We start from the raw sequence: 27,054 nt of genomic DNA, 5'->3' as shown, positions 1-27,054 counted from the left end.
TGGAGGAGAAAAAAGTTTTGAGAATTTGATCACATTTGCTCTTGCGCAAAATAGAACCGGTGTGCCCCCTCCTCTCCGCACTCTTCCCTTGTACCAACTTTATTTTAGTGTGCTGGGAGAAGAGCGTCAGCTACAAAAGGGGGAAGTAAAAGTGTAGAGCCTGAGGCAGGGAGGGCTCTGATGGAGTGCCTGCAAACTGCAGAGGGGAAAGCTGTGATTAGAATATGAATGGATCCACGGGGGGAGACAGAGTAGGAGAGAGTGAGCAAGAGAAAGGATTATGGTTGAACTGCTCCTAAAATTGTGACTAGAGGAGGAAGAGCCTTGTGTACTCCGGGAAGTTGCAGAAGTTCCGCACCATGTGGCTACTTGTCCATTTAGAGTATCAACACAGCACATACAGAACTTTAGCGTAAGCACAGCCACTAGTTCTTAAAACATGCCAACTAAGTCAGAGATAGCAATCAAACTGAGAGTAGTACATGAACACACAAAAATCACACAGACTTTACATCATTATTAGCTAGAATGCTTCATTTTCACAGTGAACTGCAATAAAACTTGCCACAACAAAAGAGCATTCAGCTTCTCTTTCATTGGTTGAGTTGAAAGTCGTGCAAGTCGTGCAAGTCGTGAGTTGAAAGCTGCAATCCCTGTCATGGCTAAGGCACAAAACCAAATAAGCACCAAATAAGATTTTTTGTACAGTAAAATCAAAAACTGGCAGCATCAGTGGTAAATCACTTGTGGTTACTCTAAAGTTACTCTACACTTTGCTTTGCCCTGTCTTTATCCAAATCTTTCTTTTTTGCATTATTTACTGGCTAGCTGCAGAATTAAAATAACTGAAAAACATTTCTTTACAATTTACACATTTTGTTGGGGGGAAAAAGTGATGAAAACTGCAAGACAATTCCTAAGAAAAAGCATTACAAACTAATAAAACAATAAGGATTTATTGTTTTACCTTTATAAATTAGGATAAGGATCAGCTGAACCAGCAGCCATATCAGTTTTATTAATTCCAGTTTTTAAGCTGGATGTCACTGGAAGCAGGGGTGCCTTGTCCACCCCCTCAAAACACATTCATTTTCGGTCATTCCACTCTTGCTCTCATTAGGCCCTCATTAGCTAGGACAGGTGCAGTAGGTCTAAAAAGACAAACCAACACCCCCAGCCTCCAACCTTTATCTGCGAGTCACTGTTAGAGTCCATTCTGCTGCATTCTCCCAATCAAAGACTTCCACAGCGGCTTAGTGGGTGGCTGCAAGCTTTGAATGGTGAACATTTTATTAGTGTAAAAAGAATCAGAAAAGGAAGGTAGCCAACATGACAACAAGCTCTTTACTGCTGTCAACATTGTCACGTTAACACTTAATCAGTGCTACATCTACCTCAGTCCTGCTATAAGGGCAGCTAGGATAAATACTTCCTGTTGTCACTGACCCTTTTTAACCTGTTCTTTTTGTACACAATTTGTGGTGTATGGGTAACAGGTTTACCCAATACATTGACATTAAAGTAAAAAATTATCTTTGTAGAGCTCTAGCCAGGTTAAATATACTGTTCACACTCCAACTGAGCTGAATAATGAATTTGCTTTTGGATTATTGCTAAGTGTTGCTAAGTGTGCTTATTTAGAGCAATTCTTAAGCTTGTACTAACAGACTTTCTTTATAAGTGAGCCTTTAGTAAACTGGTAAATATTGACAGGAAAACACTGACACTGTTTGCAATAATCGCCCGTGCACTGAGAATAAGATCACAGATACTGGAGATTTTTTTCTTCTATTCACAGGTTGCACAAAAGAAAACAGAAACACACAATTCTATAATTTAAAGATTTATTACTTACATATACATAAAGAAAATGTCACAATTGCTGTGACCAAACCAAAAAGAGAAATAATGAATAATCTTCATTTCTTCATCTGAAAGAAAAAAATAGTATGCACTTTCTTCATGCAAGCTCTATCTGCCACTTGAGATTAGTGTGATATTCTAATCTTTTCTGAATTAGTTTCTTTTAGACATTAAACGTCTTAACCTCTTTAAACTCAAAATAAAGCCACTAAAGTTTTCCACAGAATTTCATTAACACGTCTGAAGAACCATTACAGCATGGCACCGATATCCAGACGTACACAGCTATGAGTGCAGTTTTTACAGTAGCTTGAGTTAGCTGTACAATTTTCTTGCCTTGAGATCAGTCAGCACGTTCACTCATTGTAGGGTGCTAGTTTAAGCCGAGGCACGATGTTCATGGACTGTAGCTCCTGAAAGAGCAGCTTGCAGGCATATGGAATGCGCAGAGATGATACATGGCATGAAGACTTACAGTAGTGGCACCTACAGCACCAAAACACAAACATACAAAAAGTTTAGAATTAAATGACTACTAAATACACTCCACAGACAGTTTAGTATGTACGATTTAGGTATACTTACACCACATGGTCAAAAAGTATCAGTTCTAATTAATTGCTGATAGGTGAACTAAATACAATCTACAAGCCATGCATGATTCACAAACATCTATCTATCTGTCTGTGTGTCTGTCTGTGTGTCTATCTGTCTGTGTGTGTCTGTGTGTCTATCTATCTGTCTGTCTGTCTGTGAGTGTCTATCTATCTGTCTGTCTGTCTATCTATCTATCTGTCTGTCATCAATCAATCTATCTGTCTGTCCATCTGTCTGTCTATCTGTCTGTATGTATGTATGTCTGTCTATCACTAATAAATGGGGTAGAGGGTGGTGGACAAACTGTGCATAAGACATAAACTTAGTAAATATAATTCAGTTAATAGACCCTTGTCTATATGAAGTAATAAGATTTGGTACTGACCACCCAGAGTATCCCAGCAGGCCGCACTGACCACACACGTCAACCTCAAAAGCATCACTGGAGATCATGAGGCGCTCCAGCAGCAGCATGCTAGCACCATAGCCAATCAGACAGTCCCTTTCCATCTCTCCCAGACGCAGACCACCGTCTCTAGAGCGTCCTTCTGTAGGTTGTCTGCATAAACAGCCACACATGGTCAGTTGACGTGAAAAATTTGTACAAATGTTTATACAAATTTATAGCCAAAAGTATGTGGACATCTCCTAATTGAGTACAGAGGTGTTCACTATTTGCCACACCTGGTAAGCACTGCTCTTGGACCACGTGCTCGGGCATGCATCTTGTCCAACACCATGTGCTTCAGTTTCTGATAGTACACTGGACCAAAGTAGATGTAGGCCTCCAGAGGTTCTCTGTGTAAACAAAAAGTATAAAGTTACTCACATTATCTAACAAGAAAAAGTAATGAAAGCAAAAAGAGTGGCATAAATATGGGATGTTTAAATAAAGGCATTGTGTTTTAAGCTTATTACAAGCCAACATTTACAGCAAATATTAACACTTTATTACCAAAAGTCGGCTTTTATAACACATTCATAAGCACTGCACAAAGACTGCTGAAGATTTTGAGATTAATGTCAGATCATTAAAACATTTATTGTCAGCAAGGTTAAATACAATCTATGCCAAGTTGAAGTACAAGGGTTTTTAGACAGTTAATTATGAACAATGATAAAACAACTTGAACTTCGACTTTACCCAGTGATGCCAGAGGTGACGTAGTCCTTGCCCTGGTAGTTGTATCCATAGCGAATCAGATCCTCACACACATCCTTCACTTTACTGCCGCCAAAAGCCGTGCCATAGTGGAAACGCCCATCCAGTACCCCAGCTTTCCCTGCTAACAGCTCAATTAGCTTCCCAACCTAGCATAGTAAAACATGTACATTTATTGTTAGTCAAATTTTCTTTTGGAAATATATGGGTTAGAATCTGTCTATAGTCCTTTTCACGGTTTTGTACCGTCACTGGACAGTGGAGGTCTATACTGGTCTGGTCTAAAAGATTTTATATCAACCTTTTACAGTAGTATAATAATACTGAAAAGAATAAAACAAAATATTAAATCTGCATAAAACTTTAGCATATGCCATTTTTAATCAATGTTAGATTTAGCAAATAAAGAATACATGTACATTAAAAAAACTTATTTTCCACAGTAAAATCAACAAACCATGAACTTTGTAAGAGAACTGTCAATCACTTTAAAAGAACATTTCTTAATGCAAGATTGCAAATCATTTAGTTTTTTTTTTTTACCATCTACCGTTCACAATATTGCTAAAAGATGTAGGGAAACCACAGAATCTCAGGATGTAGGGCAAGGCCTGAAAGCACTGTTTAATTTGCACTCACCTACATCAAAAGCAAGTACCGCTTACATTTATTGACAGTGAAAAAGGATTTATGACTAACTGTGCTTGATATTGAACCACAAATTCCTAAGATGTGCTCGCAGAAACAGCATCAGCCATTACATTAAATAAGAGAGGGCTATAATATCTTTAATTAAGTAAATATTTTAATCAGCAAAACTGCATCATATGTACAATGTGGAGTGTTCATTATTTTATTTTAGCTTGTCAAAAGTTTTCTCAATGATTTTTGGACAGCAGTTAATGTAATGTGTGATCTGAGTGGATTAATAATTTTTTAGTTTTTGTAAAAAACCCAGTCTATTTTTTAACAGCTTCCTTTTACACTGGCCACATGATTCTAAACCTAATTACTAAACTAAATTACATTATTTGCAACTCACAAATGTCAATTAACGAAGCAATGAAAAAAAAAAACTTTAACAACTGCTTCTCATCATTCTGTACGTGTAAAATTATAATTAAAATAACTTAAAATAAAGTCAAAGTAAAATAATTCTGGTTGTATTGTTCCAATAACTGATTAGTTTAGATTATTAAAATTTGGGACATTTTAGCACATTCACAGTGCTAATCTAGTAGCCATAAGCTCCCACTATTTCTCAGTAATACTAGCCTCGGATACCAAACTACAGACGCAAACTTCAGACAAAAAACTGGTTGGCCACATCTTGGCAGTGTTTCACTTAAACATTATTTACTGGTATGCCAGTGACAAATGCTTGTGTGCTTTTACTCAGACATTGAATTTCAGGTATGCCGGGAACTGAAAAGAAAAACTAAGTGTGACGATGATATGACGTCAGTGCCAGTGCAGCTTAAGAATGAACACAGTTACGGTCCGCTGCACCACAGTAGCCTGGCAGAGGCTCCTCAGAGAAAGGACAGAAAGACCTTTGACCCGATGACACTGAAAGAGTGAATCCTTTTCTTCTACCTACACCAGTTCTTAACCGAGAGCCCGCTGAGTGCACCCAAACACACTTTAGATTATGAAGGAAACAAAACACTTTAGGTTTAAAGCGTTATATAGAAAGTTATTCTGAATAAATACATTTATGTTTAAACTGTCTCCAAAACTGCCGAACTACCAAACTGTAGAACATGATTTAATTAATTTAATTTAAATTTAAAAGGCTTAAATGATATTCTCTGCTTCCTAAAATATAATAGGTACTAAGGAAAAAGTTTCCCACTGGGAGGGACTTACAGTCATTCTGCTGGGGTATCCATGAGGGTTCATGATGATATCTGGACAGATCCCGGAGTCACAAAACGGCATGTCCTCCTGAGGGACAATCAAGCCACAAACACCTGCAGCAAATAACAAACAGACAGAAACATGATTAATGGAAAAATATATAATGGTAATAAAATGTAAATGCATTGTTGTAGCATGTTGTGTAGAATGAGGTCAGGCATCGCCTTACTAAAATAACTTCTCTAAAAGTCTCTAAATTACTGCACTCCTGCACCCGCATACCAAGACTGTTTTTTTCCCTTTTGCTGATAACAGTATGGATGGTTGTTTATACCTTTTGCACAGATTTTTTTATTTTTTATTTTTTGAAATGCAGTCTCATCTGAACAGTCCATCTGAGATCAACACATGAATCAAGAAATTCAACTGAAACTCTGGGTTAGGTGACAGGGTACAAACCCAGGTGGGTCTACTTGTCATAACCACATGACGTCTAAGGACTTAGAAGAACAAGCATTGCCGTCTGAGGGCTTGGGGAAAGAAAAAAAAAAAAAAAAAAAACATGAAGTAATTTTTTTTCCTTGGTCAATTAAATACATAAATATTTTTTTACAAACACAAATAATGCAATTTTTGGAAATGGAGTTGACACGAACTGACATTTCTAACCAACAGCATTACCTAAACTATGCCATACTTTTTAACTCGTCGACATCTCTACTGTAAACACAGCAAAATATGTAATGTTGAACAAGGCTGCTAGTTTAACAGAAACAACAGAGTGGATGCTCATTTACATGGTGGGATAGAGAAGTAGTTTGCAGCTCTGAGAGAGAGTAAATGTTTGCTCCGCACTCCTCCCTCTGCCAGAGCAAACATATTATTGGGCCATTTGCAAGTAGTAAAAGGAAAGTGAACAGAAGCGGAGAGTAGAGGCGCTCAGCCGCACAGTCAGAGAGGAATCAGACTTCTGCAGTGTTCCACACACAGCAAACAGCGGCACTCTGTAAGAGGAATGCAATACAGCGCTGCTTAAAGAGAAGCTGATGAGATCTGGAGACAAACATCAAAAAGCAGTTTTATTGAGCTTTTTAAAAAAAAAAAAAAAAAAAAAATCAACTTACTATTGTGATCAGATTGGAAAATGCAAGCAGTTAAAAGTTAGGAGCTTTGCTCAGGGGGCCAACAGTGGCAACCTGGCAGTGGTGGGACTTGAACCAGCAGCCCTCTGATTACTAGGCCAGCACCTTGAGCACTGAGCGACCAGTGTTCACTAGATGGCCAAAGTATGTGGACAGGTCTTTTAGCCACACCCCTTGCTAACAGATAAAGAAAAAAATGTATAAAAAAATAAATGCTTAGACTTTGTAGCAACAGTTTGGGGAAGGCTATTTCTTGTTCTAGCAAAACATCCTCCTGTTCACAAAACGAAGACCAAAAAAAACATGACCTTAACTTTATTAATCAAAACTTCGGTTTGAGCAGACCTTACAAATGCTCTTTTGACTGAATGAGCGCAAATTCCCACAGACAAATAGTAGTAGTAGTAACATCATAATAATGTCTTCATGTGCTGAATTCTTCAGTTGAAAGATTGTTAATATGTTGTCATTGTTTCAATCAAATAAAAGGACAATCAAAATACAACCAAAATAAACAGATTAGAAACAACACACTACACTATACTAACATATTTTATTGTACAGAATTACTAGGTGAACAAAGAAATTAGATGGAACAGAACATAATTAGGAGAAAGTTGTAAAAGAAGGAGCTTCTGATCAGACATCCTGTGTGTTATTTATTTCATGCGAGTGTGATGAAGGAGGCATGAAATCAGCCCAGAAAAGACAGACAGCAGTAAGAGTCCACAGCCCTTCATCATACCCCATATAGCTCCACAGTGGCAGCTCACACAATGAGCCCCACCAACACAACTCAGTGAGGGGGTGTGTGTTTATATCCGTGTGTTTGGGTCACCGGTAAATAATTAACCTATTCTGCTCTGCTGACCGCAGCTTATGAGACTAGCTGGGAGTAGGAAGGAGGGGGGGCGCCAAAAAAACCTCTGAAAACGTGTCTAATACAACTGGCACCAGTGCACTGTGGGATGTCCCTTTTTTGGCGCTAAATACCAACAAAACTGCCAAACTTCACTTGAATTACAATATTTTTTCATGAATATGCATTTCTGTATTTAGACTGCGTACAGTTCTCCTGAACCACACTTAGTTTCCTGCACTGTATTATTTGGGCCGTTAAAAGTTCCTAACTTTTATAATAACTCTCAAAAAACACATAATAAGAAGTTTTTTGTTGCTTTTACAAAAACAGCCATCATTTTTATAAAATAACTAACATGCAGAATTCCCTTTGTTATAAAATATCTACTGTAAGAACCTCTTTCTGTAGACTGGGTACTGTTTATTATAAAACGGATAGCTCCGGTCCTAAAATCTGATTGGCTGAGCCGCCTTCGAAGCCGTTGTAAAATCCCCGATAAACGCACTCCTAGGACCACCTCACATCATTCCATATTAATACGCCACTGAAAAGAACAAGTGAATGTTATTTTTGCCCTCATGTTGCCTAGCAACACTATTAATCGAACTACCTTGCGTCGCGGAAGAATGCTTTATTGTAAGTTTATACACAATAAATACATTTATAAATTAAACATTGTTGTATTTATTATATTTTATGTTGACCGCCGTTTTATAAAAGCAATAAGCCACTCGAGACCGTGCGTTACTGTTATGATTTTAGCACGGGGAAAGAAGTTTTAGGCGTCATCCCCGTGCTAAAATCACAGTAACGCACGGGCTCTTGTGGCTCATTGCTTTATTTTAGTTCAAGTCCTATTAAGTTCCAAATTTTTCCTTTCTTCCTTTAGTACAACATGAAATATAGTAACATATGCATTTCAATTAAATTAAAGAGCAGTTAAAAGCAACGTGACTATTATAATTTCATTTGTTTTACCACTTTATCTTGGTCAGGGTCGCAGTAAGTGCATTGCAGTAACATACCCCAGACAGGATGCCAATTTATCAGGGGGATGGTCTTGACAGCACAATCCCCCTGTCCCCCAGACATAGCCAATCATGGGTCTAATCATGGCACTGCTGAAAAATTAAACCCTGGACGCCAGTGGTACCTTCTTGTTGTGAGGCAACAGTGCTACCCACTGAGCCACCGTGCTGTCGAGCACCCAGTAAAATGTACTAATATATTATTATATATTTAAATCAGGAGTGGACAGTACTGTGCATCACTAGGTTACTAATCAACTATATAGTATAAAGTGCTGACTTAAGAGTAAGAGTGCAGCAAGTTGGTGCAATGCATATACATACAGTGGATATAAAGTCAACACACCCCTGTTAAAAATACCAGGTTTTGATGATGTAAAACAAAATCAGACATCCCACCTTCAATGTGACCTAATCTGTGCAATTCATTTGAAAAACAAACTTAAATCATTTAGACTGAAATCTCAACTTATTTGCTTCTGACACCAACTCTTTCTAAAAAACCTTAATAAGGTCGTCAATGTAGTGGGGAATCATTTTTCTTATTAAATTTTAATAAACTTAATTTCTCTTGTATTTTTGTGTTTGATAAAAGGTGGTGAGGTTTTTTATACAACAGAGACTGCGGGTTTTGGCAAAGCTAAAGACTTCCAATCAGGTGGAATGCAACTAATAATCAAAAACTTTTAAAATAATGCATTACCACCAAAACCAACAGGCATTCTGTAATCCACCTAACTTCTCCCAAATACAAAGCTCCACAGAAGCACTAAACCCAAAATTCATTCTACAGAACTGTACCAACCCACTCAACCAATATCTACAATGCTGTGTTAGCCTAGTTTACAATCTGTACATAACTCATTCAAATAGTTAAAGACCTGGTAAAAAGAGCAGTACATCTGAGCATCTGAGTCTCTTTATAGCTAACCCCTCCCTGACCCCTGCTCACTCTCACAGGCTGTGATGAGAGCCCATGGACAACCTTCGGCTAATGAAATGAGTGAATTATGCATGGCGCCAGTTAGCACACTGATTAAACTATCATCTGGGCCTGGGCTCACAGTGGAGGTGCGCAGAAACAATGCGCCCTGTAAACACTTTTTTTTTCCCAGGAGCAGAGCTGCTGTAATAAATTTGCATAGTCTGGTTTAGGACAAAAGGCTAATTAATTGAAAAACGGCCCTTGGGAAAGAAAAAAAGAGTGGGACATTGAAAGGGAATACATGTTGGGAGTGGGAGGGACCAAAAAAAGCACTCGTGTGTACATGTGTGTGCACACACACACACACACACACAGAGCCATCCACTCAGATGAGAATAACTGGCAGTGATCTTGGCACAAAGCAGAAGTATTTGGCTTTGCCCACTTCAAAGAAACTGGAGAGGTCTGAATGCTGCTGTACCTTTCTGTCCATGCCGGCTGCTGAATTTGTCTCCTATCTCGGGTCGACGTGTCTGCCTGAGCAGGATCTTCACTAGGAAAGCGTCTTCAGCATTTGAGGAGATCATCACCTTTTCTATGTACGAGTCTGTTGAGCCCTTATAGCTGTGTAAAAAAAAAAGCTACATTTGTACATATACTGTGTGGTGGTGTCATAACTTTTGCATTCCATTAAAGGAACAACATCAAACTTCAAAGCAGTAATCTAAAACCTATGAAAAAGAAATGTCAATATTTACAATACATTAAGTGATGCATTTTAACAGGTATAAGATAACAGATAATCCATTTTACTCACCCAATGGGCACATCTCTGTACTGTGGCTGGTTTGGCTGGGTACTGCCCTCCAGTGGTGTTTGAGTGACCGTGGGCATCGACTTGTTCACCAGCACCTGCTTATTCTCCACTCGCTCCCCTGACGAACATAGAAATAGATTGTAAAATACAAATACACAGTCTTAGCTAGCATATTATTTAATTAACACTTCCTTTGGCTGGAAATGTACTGATGGCTCATTTTACAAAAAAAGACTCATGTAAATATATGATTACCTTAGAGGTAATGACAGGGCTCGATGTTTTTCCCCACACATGCCAGCTTAACATGGCAAAGCCACAAAAGTGACACAATGGATTTGGATTTTTGGACATGGATTTGGTGGAATTTGGGTTTAAAATACCACTGCTAGTTCATCAGTAAAACATGAAGTGTCAGCAAAACAAAAGCTGGTTGTTCCTTAACTCTCATTAAACTGCTGTAGTGAAGTAAAATCCTAAAAAGTCTTACCAGGAGAGCAAATGCCATCTGCATCCAGGATGCTGTGTCTCCAGATGGGCTTCCGTGTTTCTGCATCCAGCATTGGACCCATCACCTTATCAAAGGTCTGGTTAGTGTAACGTCTAAGGGTGCACTTAGCATTCTTGTAAACAAGACACCTGCCAAAACCTGAAAGAGTAGAGAAGTGGGATGAGCATACAGGGTCAGCATGGTTTGTGCAATGTGCAATTTATCAAAGCATCTGTGTGCAAATTAGGGACTAATATTTAATAAAAGCTAATAAAATAATTTTCTGATCAGTATCCTAATACTCTTGCAATTTAGTGTCATAAATAGCTGCATTATGCAAATGAGCGCTTCTTCACCGTGTGCTGTGATGTGATCTCAGAGGTTCCTGGAGGTTTAGAGAAATTACCAGTAATGTTTTGACTGGGACATAACAGGTTTATTATACTGTATCAATACCATCTCAATCTACTATTTATTTGCATTGTGCAAATGATCTAAAAAAATGCTTAAACATTATTATTAATTATTATTATTATTATATAATATTATTATATAATTATTATAATTATATTATAATAATGAGAAAAATATTTTTATGTATTTTTATTTATTTCTATTACGTTAACCTAAGCCATCGTCCAGAATTCACACAACACAAAACATCAACATAGAAGGCAGATGTCAATTGTACAAGGTAATTTTTTTGTGGCAGTGTGGCCCAATTTAAACTCATTACTCTCATCAAACCATCTTAATTCTTCTATAGTTAAGGGAATTGCTATAAAGGATGAATGCTTTTAAAATTATTTTATTTTTAAAACACTTGTGAAAGTAGATTTTATAAACCAGTTTGAATTATTTTGGAGATTAAGTTATTCGTAGGTTAATAGATTTGGTGTTGGAATGTCTACATTTTGCTTATTGACCAATCAGACCTTATGAAATCCTACCCTGTATTAGTATGGTGGTAATGTATTTATAAGTGCACATTGAGTGTACATTTGAGGAGGATTTAACAATTAAAAAAGGAAAAAAAGGACTAGGAAGCATAGGAGTTATAAGCAGAACATGCTTACCTCTGTCTAGTGAGGCTTTATTTAGCACGAGGGCATCCTCTATATCATACCCGCTGTAGCTCATCACAGCCACCGTGGCATTCTGACCTGCAGGAAGCTTCTCAAATTCAATTAATTCAATGGTCTTGGTTTTAACCATGGGTCTCTGTGGATAGGCAAGCAGGTACATCAGAGTGTCAATTCGGTTCCTCTGGTTATAGCCAATAGTTCCTGTGGGGGGTGAAGAAAAAAAAAAAAAAAAAAGGTTTATATATATATGTTAAAATGTAAAGACAATAAATACTCACTTTTAAAGTAAGTATAAATATTGCTTATTATTTCTTAACCCAAGTTAAATCCCTAACAGGGCTGCACAATAACTCAAATTTAAACTTTAATTATTCAATTAAAAATTTTAATTTTAAAATCCCAATCATAGCTCATTTATCAACAAATGTAAAAGGTTCAATACACAAATAATTTAATAATAATTTATAGTAATTTTACATGCACACAGTTTTTGTTCAATGTTTTAATTTTGTAAAATTAGAACATTTTTAATCACTACATACACTAATAGCACAGTGTGATTTCTAAACACTATATAGTGCACTAGTCACAGAAATTGAACACAGGTACCAGTGTTAAAAAAATAAACCAATCTTACATGTATTTTGTAATCAAATTCTGATTGGTTTACCAATCATAATACCAACGGGAATTGGAACTGGGATACTAATTGTTACAAATTTACCTGCTTATTGTGTAACGTTTTAAAATGGTGTAAGCAGAATATTCTATTAACTTTTCAAATTTTGTTTTGCCTGTCCCAACTTTCAATGTGTTTCAGAAATCAAATTCTAAATTTGTTCATATTTACCAAACACAATCAAGTTGGTCATCCAAAACGTTAAAAGATTCTTTGTACTTTGGTAAGTTAAATATTGTACAGAATTAATGAATCAAAATATCGTTTGTATTGCATTTTTTTTTTTACAAAATGTCCCAACTTTTCCCACAATTAATGTTTGTATTCGTTTAGCAGCACATAACTAAAAATTAAAATGTTTTGTTTGGCTGTATTTTTATTTTATTTTAGCACACTCGTGTAGGTAAATGAAATGCTTGCAGAGTTTTAATGACCTGTATAAATCCTGATGTGAAGCTTGTTATTAATAAAACAGAGTGATGGATGGGGGTGCATGTGGAGTGACAGTATCTTTAGCAGACTAAGAGTGTGCACATCCTTAATCCAGCCAGGCAAAGTTATGAAAGAATAGCGGGCGTCCCCTGAGGCCTCGACATTTGTCAGATGCTATTACTTCACAATCAGGGTACAAGTACACAGTGGCTGAAAACAGGGTCGGAGCCACACAGAGAGATTTGCACATGTATGGGGCCGTCCGCTAAAAACCCACAAGGGACAAGGGTGAGGATATTGGGCCAAACGTGGTTTGCAGACTCTGTGGTTTTGAAAAGATTGCGTGGGGGGTGCTGGAGTAGTTCTGGTAACCAGGGGAGCGGTGTGTGTTGTCTTGAGATCTGTGGTGCAGCTGAGCACACTAACTCTACACACACTGAGCACAACACAATGAATGCTTAATGACACTCACAGACACTGTGTGCTGTAGCCTTTCGCTGCCACGTACACATGCACACAAAACGGCCTGTGCTCCACACACAAACACCCACACTTACTTTAGTGTGTCTGAGCATGTGAATAACACGGCTGTAGAGTGGTGTATGTATGTACAAGAGAAAGATTAACAGAAACAGTAGGTGTGTAACTGCTGTAGCTTTTAGTTCGGAGTTCTGCCACATGTGATGGTTTATACAACAGGTAGGACTGACCATGTGATCTGATAAAAAATGTGCTACCTGTGATGTAGTATAGCTTTGCTAAACCCTGACTGGTAAATAATAATAACAGGCATTTTGGCATCTGCAAACAATTTAACCATCCCTTAAAAAATGAAAGCTACTTGGTTGACTTGCTACTTGGTTGACTTGCAGTGCATCTTTTGGCCAGACTTTGAAGAAAGTGACATTAGTTGGGTAAACCTCAGACCCATGAAGTGTATTACAATAATTGACACTTACCCATGGCCTGCTTGCCCATAGCACACTGGTAGGTATTTCTGGGAGACTGGTTATGATGGGGATAAGGGATCAAACCAGCACAAACCCCCAGAAGAGTAAACGGCTCAATTTCCAAATGAGTAGTGTCCCTGAAAAAAGCCAAATTAATATGGTAAACAAACTATTTAATGAAAATAATAAATGGTGGTGTATTGTTCACAACCGGCACATTCTTCTTCTTCAAAATGTGGACCAAACTCACTTTGTGATCATGTGTTCATACAGAGCAATGCTGCAGTCATTCTCCTCATTCACATCTAGATACTCGACCAGACTTTCATGTAGGAAGTCCTCAAAGCTTCTACAGGGAAATAAAGAGTCGTGTTTAGCCAAATGATAAACTATATTTAAAAATGTTTGTCAAATACTGCTTTTCTAACATGTTAAGAAAGACATGCATAACACAAACAGGCTTAAAATCTGCTGTTTGACTTTTCTTTCAATATCAATGACAAGTGTTTCAATTAGATTTGACTAAAGTGCACCTGTAGCCCTGAGACAGCTCCTCAATGTGTTTGTTCTTCACAGCTGGCTGCCCATTCTTCACAATGATGTAGGGCCTGGAAGAGCACAAAACTATCAGCAACAAATAAAAAAACTTTAATATCTGTTTTACTATCAGCTGAGATACAGATGCAACACAGAAATAACTAAATATGTCCAAATAATGTAAAAAATAAATATCTAACAACATAACAAAATATTATATGCCAGCTAAAAATGTTGTTATCCTGGAATCATATTCAAATAAACCAGCATTAGTTAGTAATTGTATACCCACAACGTTTATCAGAATGGTAGGTGTAACTTCTAGTCATTAAGCTTAAGTATAAAGGTGATGTGATCCAGTGGTAAAAATCCCTCTGTCCCAGCTTTTCTGGGATTGTGTTGCAGAAAGCAATTTGTTTATATTTAACAAATCAAATTATGTTTTTCACTGGAAACAATAAAAATCTTTCCTTTGTCCTTTTGTCTGTTAAATAAAGTTTTAAGTGAATTAACAAACTACAAATTTTATTGCATTTTAGAAAGTCCCAACATTTGTGAAAAAAGGGTTTGTATAAAATTCTGTTTGTTGTTCGGTGAGCAGACAAAATTTGTACCTGCAGAGGCGCCCCCCATCAGAGGAGATATAGACACACCGGTCTGTCACATTGGTGGAGATCGACACAAACTCATTAATGAATCCAGCTCTTCTCATCAGCCTGAACGTACTGACGAGCTTACGATGGTCTCTGATCACTCCGAGGATGTTACCTGCAGAGGCACACAAGAACAGTTCATGAGTGCTTTCTGGAACCATTTTGGGATTTACAATGTTCTTATTTGGTTGAAAACACTAACAAAATTCACAATTCCTATTATTATAATATTTATTATTATTTTATTACACAGTTTATCACTTAAAATGAACATACTTTAGCATGTTAAAACATTAAATTGCAATTTAAGTGAAGCTGCGTTACCATTGAGGAAAACCAGGAAGACAGTGGGATAAGAAAGCTCCTCTCCACATAGCAGATTGACGTCCTCCACTCCCAGGTTAAAAGCAAGCTTAATGATCGGTCCGTCTTCCATGTCTGTGGTAATGTGAGTCATCAGAGCCAGGTTTTTCACCAGTCCACAAGCCTGCACCACAACCACCATTAATAAGAAAATGGTCACCAATCTAAGGTCCAGCTTTTTTTTTTATTTTGTTCTTTCTAAGTAAAGTAAAAAACTTAAAAAACAATTCAAGTTAAATACAGTTCGTCAAATATCACATTGAAAATGTCATTAGTAATACTAATTGTTTTTTTAATATGTATAAAAAAGAGGAAACTTTAGACAATTAATGCAGTTTGTGTGAGTTACCACAAACATACGTTTCAATCACCTGAAAATGCATATTTTTTAAATTATTCACACATATACATACATAATATACATTACATATAAGTATAAATACTTCTTAATAATGAAGTATGTATGTGGTATGCTGAATTCTTAGTATAATTGTTTTAAGCATATCTAGTTGATTTTTGTTCCATGTCATTAGGCAAATCATTGTGCTTGGATAAAATGTTAATTTCCCTTGTTAATTAAGCTGAGGTCACAGACTTTGATGTCTGCTCCAAGGATCAGGGTCAATTAGCTCTTGGCTTCCCTAAGAGATGGTTTAGGGAATAGTTGGCAACATGCTACCTCCTGATGACATAAAAAGCACTTTTCTGTTGTACCACTAGGGAGCCACAATAACAGATTTTGTGTCTGTTTAGTCCACAAATAACAGGTGCAGAATTCCACCACTGATCTGTGGTGGAACTGTAGATAAAACGAACAATTCAGTTCACATTTTGGCAAAAAGATGAAGACGTACTGACCTCTCCTTCAGGAGTATCTGAGGGGCACAGCATTCCCCACTGTGAGGGCTGCAGAGAACGTGGCCCGCTCACCTTCCTGGTTTTCTCAAACTGAGAGGAGATACGGGTCATCATTCCTAGAGCCGAAATGAAGGAAAGACGTGACAGCACCTGCGTCACACCCTGTCTGTCCATCTTAAATCTTTTGAGAGACCAGTTTCCCTGTGGATAAAACAAGGTGCCGTCAGTGGTACAGAAACTGTAATTAAATTAAATCAATTAAATAATTTTAGCACTACTCACAGTTGAGATAGCATTAACCATGCCGTTTGTGATCTGGTCCTGTCGCATGTGTTTGACCACATCGAACTGAGCAGCTCTTTGCTTGGGAATGATCTGGTCTGCAATCTTCTTCAACTCAGAATTAAACTTCTTAAAGAGATCCTCAAACAGCAGAGACAAAAGCTGGGAAACACACACATTCTTTTAATCACTTTAACCAAGTAATATTCTACGAAAAGAAAATTAAAGCATTATACAGATATCAACAACTGTCTGGGCTCAAAGCAGCTAGCTTTAAACCATTATGGATCCAAGTGTAACCTGCTGATTAGCAAATTAGGTTTCAGTGCTTTTATCAGCTGTAAACTTCCAAACACAGTTTCTTTGTTTTTCTGATCCCAAGCGTCACTTCCAAAAACGAGCAACTTTATGAAATTTATCTGCCTGCTATGTTACTTCACACACCCTCGTAACCCCACTGGGTGCCACGGATAAACGTAAGAACCAGGTGTTCCAGTGTTCAGATAAGGTTGAACTGGCCTTTATTCCAGAGCTTCTGGAAGTCAACACTTCCACAAGCTTCATTCAACCATATTAGCATACATCAAAACAAGCAGGCTGTACTGAAATTAATAAAGAAATTAAGCTTTGGCAACACAGCAGGGCCAATTAGTTGAATGTCAATGAATCATAATTGAGGAGTGAGGAGATTGGCAGTGTTGGGAGTGTGTGTAAGCTCCACTGAAAGGGTTTGCATTGCTTAGTGGTCTCTCTCACACATGGATCACCCCTGGAGAAGGTTGGTTGGGGGAAATTAAAGGACTTAAGACTGCGGTAATTACATTATCAGAGCCGGGCGGGTGGATTAGCTCAATCGCTCCCGTCAAGGCAGCCATTCTTTTGTCGTGCCTGCGCTAAATAATAATAAAAGCCAGAAAGGCCTGGGCTCGGCTGGGCCGGGATTTGGGTGCTGCCTCTGCTCTGCTGCATATCTCGCCGTCAACAAAGGCAGGCAAGCTGGGAAACAGGGTGGGCAAAACAGAGGAGACAAACAAAAGCACCGGGCAAATAATGAAGGTATTAATAAAAGACATGGATGGCAGACACAATAAGAAAGATGAAGGATTGCCAGGAAATCAGACATGCTATGCCGGTCTGCATTTAGTTTCACACAGGGGCAGCAATGTGTGCAGAAGCTAGAGAAAGGCTAAAGTGAAAGGCAGAAAGATCTGGAAAACACAGAAACAAAGAAGCTGAAACTCTGCTACCTTAAGAGCATACTGAGTAGAGTACCTGCCAAAGTGCATGGTGTGTGTTGTTATTATATAGCCAGCAAGGCTGCAAAAACTGCACGTTTTATATAATAAAATATATAGATAGAAATGTATTTCCAAATCACGTGAATAAGCAATGACTTACCATAAGTAAAAGTTAAACTGAATCCACTTATAATTCAATAACACAGGATCAAACACTAATGGCCAAATGGTAATCGCCCAAGGTCGGACCGGGGTTTCTCTCATCATCGCTGCAAACTGTTGTTGGCTGAGAGAATGGCTGAGTTTAAGGAAAACTCGCAGAGATTAACGTACAGTGGGGCCAAAAAGTATTTAGTCAGCCACTGATTGTGCAAGTTCTCCTACTTAGAAAGATGAGAGAGGTCTGTAATTTTCATCATAGTTACACTTCAACTATGAGAGACAAAATGTGGAAAAAAAATCCAGGAAATCACATTGTAGGATTTTTAAAGAATTTATTTGTAAATTATGGTGGAAAATAAGTATTTGGTCAATAACAAACAAGCAAGATTTCTGGCTCTCACAGACCTGTAACTTCTTCTTTAAGAAGCTCTTCTGTCCTCCACTCATTACCTGTATTAATGGCACCTGTTTGACCTCGTTATCTGTATAAAAGACACCTGTCCACAGCCTCAAACAGTCAGACTCCAAACTCAACCATGGCCAAGACCAAAGAGCTGTCGAAGGACACCAGGAAGAAAACTGTAGACCTGCACCAGGCTGGGAAGAGTAAATCTACAATAGGCAAGCAGGTTGGTGTGAATAAATCAACTGTGGGAGCAATTGTAAGAAAATGGAAGACATACAAGACCATTGATAATCTCCCTCGATCCCGTGGGGTCAAAATGATTATGAGAACGGTGAGCAAAAATCCCAGAACTACACAGAGCGACCTGATGAATGACCTGCAGAGAGCTGGGACCAAAGTACAAAGGCTACCATCAGTAAAACACTACGCCGAGAGGTACTCAAATCCTGCAGTGCCAGGCGAGTCCCCCTGCTTAAGCCAGTACATGTCCAGGCCCGTCTGAAGTTTGCCAGAGAGCATATGGATGATCCAGAAGAGGATTGGGAGAATATCATGTGGTCAGATGAAACCAAAATGGAACTTTTTGGTAAAAACTCAACTCGTCATGTTTGGAGGAAGAAGAAGAACCCAAGAACACCATACCTACTGTGAAGCATGGGGGTGAAAACATCATGCTTTGGGGCTGTTTTTCTGCAAAGGGGACAGGACGACTGATCCGTGTTAAGGGAAGAATGAACGGAGCCATGTATTGTGAGATTTTAAGCCAAAACCTCCTTCCATCAGTGAGAGCATTAAAGATAGAACGTGGCTGGGTCTTCCAGCATGACAATGATCCCAAACACACCGCTCGGGCAACAAAGGAGTGGCTTCGTAAAAAGCATTTCAAGGTCCTGGAGTGGCCTAGCCAGTCTCCAGACCTCAACCCCATAGAAAATTTGTGGAGTCCGTGTTGCCCAGCTATAGCCCCAAAACATCACTGCTCTAGAGGAGATCTGCATGGAGGAATGGGCCAAAATACCAGCTACAGTGTGTGCAAACCTGGTGAAGACTTACAGGAAACATTTGACCTCTGTCATTGCCAACAAAGGTTATGTTACAAAGTATTGAGTTGAACTTTTGTTATTGACCAAATACTTATTTTCCACCATAATTTACAAATAAATTCTTTAAAAATCCTACAGTGTGATTTCCTGGATTTTTTTTTCTCATTTTGTCTCTCATAGTTGAAGTGTACCTATGATGAAAATTACAGACCTCTCGCATCTTTCTAAGTAGGAGAACTTGCACAATCAGTGGCTGACTAAATACTTTTTGACCCCACTGTAACTCCCTGTACACTGTAGGAGGAAACCGGAGCTCCCAGAGCTTAGTTGAGGCAGCTGATTACAGGAGCACGAATCTGCACAGGTCTTTGTGCTTGAGAACAGAATCTACATCAGCTATTTTAGGACTAGTAACTCCTCTCAATGGCTTCTTCAAAAACCTGTTTAGTTCATTGGTTAACTAAACTGATCATCTCTACCTGGCCAGCCAGCTCCAGACGCTTGTTACCATAGTAGTCACGATCATCCACTTTGTTGTTTCCTTGAGCAAGGATCACTCTGCGCACCATCACAGCCAGGTAGATGCACTTAGCCCGAAAGTTAAACTCTTTCACCTAAAAACAGCAAAAAAGATGTTTCCTCACATAACTGGTCTAAACAAGGACAATTATTGGGCATTTGTTAGATCCTCAATTTATAAACAGTTTTAGAAAGCTGAATAGTTAATTGGTTTAAAAAGAACATTTTAAAGTTAAAATTGTAACTACTTTAGGTGTTTTACCATCTACCATACATAATATTGTGAAAAGATTTAGCAAATATGGAGAAATATCAGTCCATATAGAGGAAGGCTGCAAACCACTGTTAAATGTGCAGGACCTTTGCATATTTGCAAAGATACCATTAACATGGAGGATTGTACAGAGATTTTAGCAAGACCTATGTTGCCATCTAAGCGTTTTTATTTTCAGGTTGTCTAGGTTTATTTTAGTAAGACAATGCCAGGCTTATTCTCCTTGCTCTACACTGGTTTGGCTTCATAGACATAAAAAGTCTTGGGTAAATAATGATCGATTATTCCTTTAAAATATAATACGACCCATCATCACCCAAACAGCTGCTACAGTAATAAAGCCAAACTTAAATATATGTTCTTATTGTCAGATGCTGAGATCCGTCATGACCACTATAATGCACAGTTAGTCCGATATCCTGCTGGAGTCGGTTCAAAGTTCTGCTGCCAAAAAGGCTTTCCAGGTCCAGCAGTCTGACCAGACATTTTAGCTGATTTCCCATGGCTTACAGATACATTCTGCAATGATTAGAAATCGCTCTGTCTGACCTAAATTCTAAAGTTCTGGAAGCTCAGTATCTGTGCACAATGCAGTTTGTAGATTTGGATTGTTTGCTATACCAAAAATTTCAGCAGTCACCCAGCAGTCATCTTCCTTAAATAAACTTAATTTAAAACTACAGAGTGGTGGTCAGAAATGGTTTTAACACTAATAAAACATATATGGAATAGAACATGGAACAAAAAAAACGGACATAAAGGTCTGAGACTTACAGGCACGTGGGTGAGGATGGTTGAGGCCAGCAGTTCTCTGGCTTCTTCCATCTTGGTTTTCTTTGGACCACCCCACATACGCTGACGCCGCACCTTATTTCCAATGTATTTCAGAGCCTGATTAAAAACAAAGACATGTTGACAGTTTAAGATTGCTCATTGTTTATGCATGTTTGTTTTCAAGTCACAGAGGAGACTAGTTTAGTCGTCAAACCAAAACTTTGATCTATGGATGCATAGGATAGTGCAGGCTCCAGTAACTCACTAAAGGGGTGTCATAGGCTCCCCATTTGTCCCACAAACACCTGAGTTTGGTGCTACTTATTCTACTGAAAAGGTTAAAGGTCACAGGGAGTTAGATTTTTTTTTTTCAGACCACCCACTCTGACCCTGTTAGCTAAATGTAGCCACTCAGTTTCAGATTGTTTAAATTAGATTTACTATATTAGCAGCATTTTCTTGTTGTTTAGCCTGAAAGAGAAGAAACTTGTAAGTGGTTTCAGTTAGAAAGGTCTCTGTCCACTTTGCAAATCAAGATGTAAGACAAATAGGACTAAAAGCCTAATCACACAAACTGGACCAGCAAGATTTCTTTAAGTAGCCTCAAGTGTGGATCAAAATCTTTTTGTGTGCTAAGAAAAATGGTACTTCTACCAGTGCCCAATTTCAAGGAAAAAACTTGGATATATACTTGTATCAAAGAAATAATGAACAATTTTCCTTTCAATGTTTTATCATTCTTATTGCATTATACAGATACATCCAGGCTTGATGTACTGGTGGGTTTATACTATCTGTAGTAGTGTGGCAAAGTAAAGAGGGACTCGGCAGCAGCCAATCAGATCACTAAATGTGACAGAGGGTTTACAGCAGAATGCTAAGCTGCATTCTTTTTTTCTTAAATATAAAAAAGTATGAAATTGAAAACAAAAGAAGATGAACACTCAATTCAAATACGTGTACTAATGATAAGTATTACAGGACTCGGTTTACAAGAGGAATATATTTCTAAATCTATTGGAAAAAGTCTTAAAATTGTAGCTTAAAATATTTTACTTGGAGTATTTGTATATTCCCACAACTTAATATGTTCTGGCTGAGCCATAATCCAATGAAAAAGGGCCTCATGAACAAGCACCACTGACTTCAAGTATGCAAATATTTGTGTGGTATGCGACTACAGTTTTTATTTTATTTAATTAAAAAAGACAGTGATTAAAAGGAATGTTATTTTTTTTAAATAATAAAGCTGTTATTATGTCTTATGCAATTAAAAAATATTAAAATTAAAAGAAACACTTTTAGCGCCGCACAAACCCTGTTATGTTTAATAATTGTTGATGAATGCTGCCTCTAGTGGTAATAATTAAAATTGCTTTGCCTTGCCTCCCTGTATAAAGTCTTTAATGATTTCGCTATAATACTTCTTATCTAAAGTCTGCCTGGGTCAATTGGAGCTCACACGTAAGCCTCATTAGAGTCCTGATGTGCACCACACAATGGCGCACAAACAGGAGCTCGAGCATGCTCAGACGCGGGTTGCTAGGATGCAGATATGCTTCTTACTTAGCCATTGTCAAGGCTTCTTACAAAATAAGATGTCCGAGCTGAGCAAATAAGGCCTCGCTATTCGATAACGTATGTCACAAGAGTTGGTTTGTATTAAATCAGTGGGGAGTTTTCCCTCACATCATTAGAGAACTGTGGACACTTTTATAAATTATTTGTAACAACAATTTATTCTGACAACTTTGCTGAATGCTGACAATTTTGTATGAGTCCAGACATAATCAAATACAACGTGTTTTGATCACATCAGGTGAAAACCTATAACATGATAAATTGATTATAAATGTAAAATGTAACAACTTTATGCACAACAGTACAGTGACATATACTAGTACTCCTGTGGGCTGGTAGATGTATCCTGTGTTTCAGTATGATTGTAAGATTCAACTGTATTCAAGCAAAAGTCAGATTAGCCTTGACAGAGCAATAAAACTTCACAAGTCATAAATTCATTAGCAAGCCCACCAAGAAAAGTAAATGCTAATAACCTGGGTTGAAATCTCATTTCTACTGATCCACATCATTAAATTTACAGTTTGATGAAGGCTAGGTCATAAAATAATAAGAGCATTTTATTAAAAAAAAAAAATTTCTATGCATTTCCCCCCAATCTAGAACTGTTGATAGTGTGTACAGTATAATAGCACCACACTTATAATGGGGACAAAAAATTATATTAGCATTCGTATAGTTACATTTTGTTTAAAATAACAGCATTAACTACAGTATTAGCTCATAACAGTGCTAAATATAGCATCGATGCACCTGCGTTTGGGTGAAAATCTGTGCTTTCTGGCACTCTTCCAGACTGGGGGCAAAAGCGGCCATGACGTGCTCCTCTGTGCCAATCATCTGCACTATTTCCTGATCACTCTCCACACCCATTGCCTTAAAACACAAAGCAAAACAGAAATCAGACCTGAATTAATTTATAAAAACAATATGAAATCTATAGTTATGTCTAAACTTAAAAGCCAACTAAAATGATTGGACTGAGCTGATGTTTATAACATGGTCATAACATTGGAACATCTATCTGTATTTGTGACGGGAGGTATTTCAAAGGTGGGAAGGCCTCACTGACATTTACTTATGCTAATGGACAACTGCGGGAGTGAAACTGAGCTTACAGTGTTTACAGGTCTGTGCCGTTTATCACTGCCATTGGTTGCAAGGAAAAGCCTGCAGGAATTTAATCTGAATGTGTAAACGCAGAGCAAACAAATTTACCAGCCAAATGTAGTATTAAGTACACTTAACTGTGAATGGATTACATAAACATAAATCAATAATTTACTGTTTAAAATATGACATTTTATATACAAGTAGGTAAAAATTTTGCCAAACCATCAAACATCCTCTAATGTAACCAGTACTTGCAATACAATGCATCTAGGCTATTTAAACAGAAACAGTAATTTATTCATTTACTGATTATCACCCACTATGTTGTCTATATCACATCAGGGAACATTACTTACATTAGCATTGACATTACATATTTTGTGCTAGACATGTCGTGGGTATGGGAACAGGTGAGCACATGTGGTGCCCCCTGGGTAATGCAGTGTATATACGATTATTATGAATCGCCCAGAACCTGATGTGAAAAAAGTAACGTTTAAGAAAACATCAGTCCAATTAAAACGTGAATTCTGTTAAATTGTGCAACATTTATTTGAATAAAGTAGATTTTAATGAAAATATTTTTTTATTTTAAAAATAATAGTTCTATGTTGTCTACAAACCTGAACTTCAACCCACAACCCTTATTTAACACTACAAAAGACTGAGCGGCTGAGGACACCACTTATTTTCTGGAATATAGCACCATCTGCTGGTTACTGGCTGCAACTGCAACTTACCTGGTCACTGCATATTTGTGGACAGCCTTTTTTAAGATAGATACTTTATTAAGTGCATGAATAGGTGCATGCTATTCAGTTTCAGGTCGTGTGTACTGTAAAACGTGGAACCTGAGCATTTTACTATGTTCACTTATCTTATCCATTCATTTAATTTATTAGCTAAAGTAGCAGGTGCAGTAGTGTTGTTAGGGGGTTTTAAAGCCTTAATGTCAGCGCTGGGAGAAGAATAGTGCTCCAAACAAAAGAAAATAAAGTCAACAGTGTTCTGTGATCAGAAAGTGTTTACTGACAAAAGACATGACACATTATGCAAAAAAATAAATCAGCTCTTGGTTCTAACTGTACACCTTGAACGAGTGCCAGTGTGTTCCTAATAAGGAGGCCAGTAAGTTTAAACTGTACTTAAAAATCCCAACAACACTGCTGCATCTGATACACTTATACCAGAACAACACTTTACCAAATTATTACCATGGTGGTGTTCACCACCCAAACATCATCTGATCAGTAATGGTCCTATGAGGGTCTCTTTCAATGGATAAAAGTAGTACAAGAGATGACTGAAGTGCACCATGCAATCTATAAGCTACTGTCAGTAATTGTATACCCTCAAAGTTCACCTGTATAGCAGATGAAGCTTATAAACTAATCAGTGAATGTAAGTATCTAATAAAGTGCCCCTTCAACCTCTTACCTTGAAGATGATGGCTATTGGCGCATCCTCGGACAGTGTGTTGTGCTTCAGGTAGAAACGGCCCTGTTTCACAATCATGTTTGTTCTGCTCTTCTTCTCATGAGTGGAACTAAAGCACAAAGAGAAAAAGAGATGTGATAACTAGGTATGTACCACATTAGCACCAATTATACATTCAATGTTACAGGTCACATGACTGCTGCACCTTGTCACAGAGGCTCCCACTGCACCCTTGCGATCTTGATCCACAATGATTCGGTTCTTGGACAGCTGTTCCTGAATAAGAATCACTTTCTCCTGACCCTTGACAATAAAATAACCACCTGCACAAGAAAATATGCCATTACATACATTAATGTACAACAAAGGAAGTATCTTAATATTAATTTATTAACAAATAATCTGTGAATTTACCTGGATCTAGGGGACACTCGTTGAGTTTAGAGAACTCCATGGGCGTCTTGCCTGTCAGGACGCAGTTGGAACTGCGCAACATAATCGGCATCCTGATACAAAATAAACACGAGTGGATTATGTGGTTTTAAAGATGTTTTTTGTTGTTAAGACAAGATAAAATGAAGATAGTTTATGGGTGTATAATTAAAAAAGAATTAAGTTTAATAAGTTCAAATAAGGTTGCAGCTTTTTCGGTTTCAGGACAAGCACACCAATTCATGTCCAGAAATAGTGTTGTAATGTCACTGTTTTAAAACATTATTCATTATAATAATAATAGTTATAATAAAATAATGCTCCACATAAAATCCAACAAACACAGCCTCATCTTTTGTTTATAATTAGTTATGTCAATCCAGCAAATGTTTGGGATGTGATTCAAACCAATAGCTTTACATTATACTGGAAAGTGGGCCAGTTAAAAAGCAAACAATAAAGACAAAAAGGAAATAATCATACCTTCCGATTGGTAATGCATTGCGGATAATCCTCTGACTGCCTCTGGTGTATTCTATATCCACAGTGATGGGAGCAGAGTAGGTCATGTCTCTTAGACGACACTGGTGGGAGAAGATTTGATGAGCATTTGGTCACAAAAAAAATCAGTTTTTTATCATAAGATTGCAAAGAATTCAAGTCTTTCACCATCTACAGTTTGTTTGTTTGTTCGATTCTTAATGCCATGTCAGCTGCTATTATCATGGCTGAATAAAAGGTTTCACCATCTACAGTTCATAATATCACAAAAAGGATTGGGGGTGCATTTATGAAGGTACCATTGATGCTGAGGCTTATATTAGTATTTTGGCATTTGGTATTTAAAGTATAATGACACATGTTTTCCTGATCAGATATGATGTGTAAAGTTATGTGCTAAAAAAAATAAAAATAATTATTACCTCATGTGGAGACACTGGTCTGGTTACATTAAAGCTCTCTTCCACATCAGGCATCCCAACATAAATATTAAGGTACCTGGAAACACAGTAAATTTGAACAAATGATTCTAAAATCATTTTTTCTTTAAATTCTGGCTAGATGTTTGAAAAAGAAAACCAACCCAGCAGACTTACTTTAGATACCACATAGGTTCTGCATCGCTTGTAATCTTTTCATTAGCCTTCATGATCTTTTTTATCTAGACGTGAAAGGAACATAAATGCTCTATTAATAAAAAATAAATAAATAATAAATAAACTACTTGGAATAAATAACTCAACCCACAGATAATATGTATCTTACCTCCACATTAATGAAGTAGTTGAATGAGTCAATGTGTTGTTTTACCAAACCTTTTATCTAAAAAATAAAATAAAAATGACAGCATGAATGCAATGGTCCAGGGCTGTGTGTTTTCTTTCCATTACTACTTTTTGCAGTTAAGACAGAACGTACCTTTAAAAAGGCTGGAAGCAACTTCCATTTTTCCTGAGAAATCAAAGTAAAATTAGATAAATTGACCAGGC

The 27,054-nt window shown here is 37.6% G+C and overlaps 1 protein-coding gene across 1 annotated transcript; it reads right to left on the bottom strand.

Moving 5' to 3' along the window:
* Nucleotides 1-1,827: 1,827 nt before the first annotated feature.
* On the bottom strand, nucleotides 1,828-27,012 carry polr3b (polymerase (RNA) III (DNA directed) polypeptide B). Its single transcript, XM_063004220.1, has 27 exons — nucleotides 26,984-27,012; nucleotides 26,831-26,887; nucleotides 26,662-26,726; nucleotides 26,488-26,563; nucleotides 26,048-26,148; nucleotides 25,547-25,638; nucleotides 25,338-25,455; nucleotides 25,133-25,241; nucleotides 23,336-23,458; nucleotides 21,002-21,118; nucleotides 19,914-20,048; nucleotides 16,586-16,747; nucleotides 16,304-16,504; nucleotides 15,407-15,569; nucleotides 15,044-15,197; nucleotides 14,426-14,500; nucleotides 14,143-14,241; nucleotides 13,902-14,029; nucleotides 11,823-12,032; nucleotides 10,747-10,905; nucleotides 10,257-10,374; nucleotides 9,921-10,063; nucleotides 5,492-5,595; nucleotides 3,605-3,771; nucleotides 3,145-3,258; nucleotides 2,846-3,019; nucleotides 1,828-2,349 (listed from the first exon to the last, which is right to left on the bottom strand). Exons 3-27 carry the CDS (start codon nucleotides 26,712-26,714, stop codon nucleotides 2,220-2,222), a joined length of 3,225 nt encoding a protein of 1,074 aa, XP_062860290.1. The 5' UTR covers nucleotides 26,715-26,726; nucleotides 26,831-26,887; nucleotides 26,984-27,012; the 3' UTR covers nucleotides 1,828-2,219.
* Nucleotides 27,013-27,054: the final 42 nt, after the last annotated feature.

This window comes from Trichomycterus rosablanca, chromosome 11 (assembly GCF_030014385.1).
Source record: "Trichomycterus rosablanca isolate fTriRos1 chromosome 11, fTriRos1.hap1, whole genome shotgun sequence".
Classification (NCBI taxonomy): Eukaryota; Metazoa; Chordata; class Actinopteri; order Siluriformes; family Trichomycteridae; genus Trichomycterus; species Trichomycterus rosablanca.
Note: the sequence above shows the minus strand (reverse complement) of the source record. Positions and strands in the feature narration are given on the sequence as shown.

Coding starts and splice junctions, on each gene's coding strand:
- polr3b (XM_063004220.1), bottom strand. CDS start 26,714: ATGAAGGCTAATGAAAAGATTACAAGCGATGCAGAACCTATGTGGTAT. Junction 26,564..26,661: donor GAACCTATGTGGTATCTAAA/GTAAGTCTGCTG, acceptor CTGTGTTTCCAG/GTACCTTAATATTTATGTTG. Junction 20,049..21,001: donor CCATCCTCACCCACGTGCCT/GTAAGTCTCAGA, acceptor TGCTGTTTTTAG/GTGAAAGAGTTTAACTTTCG.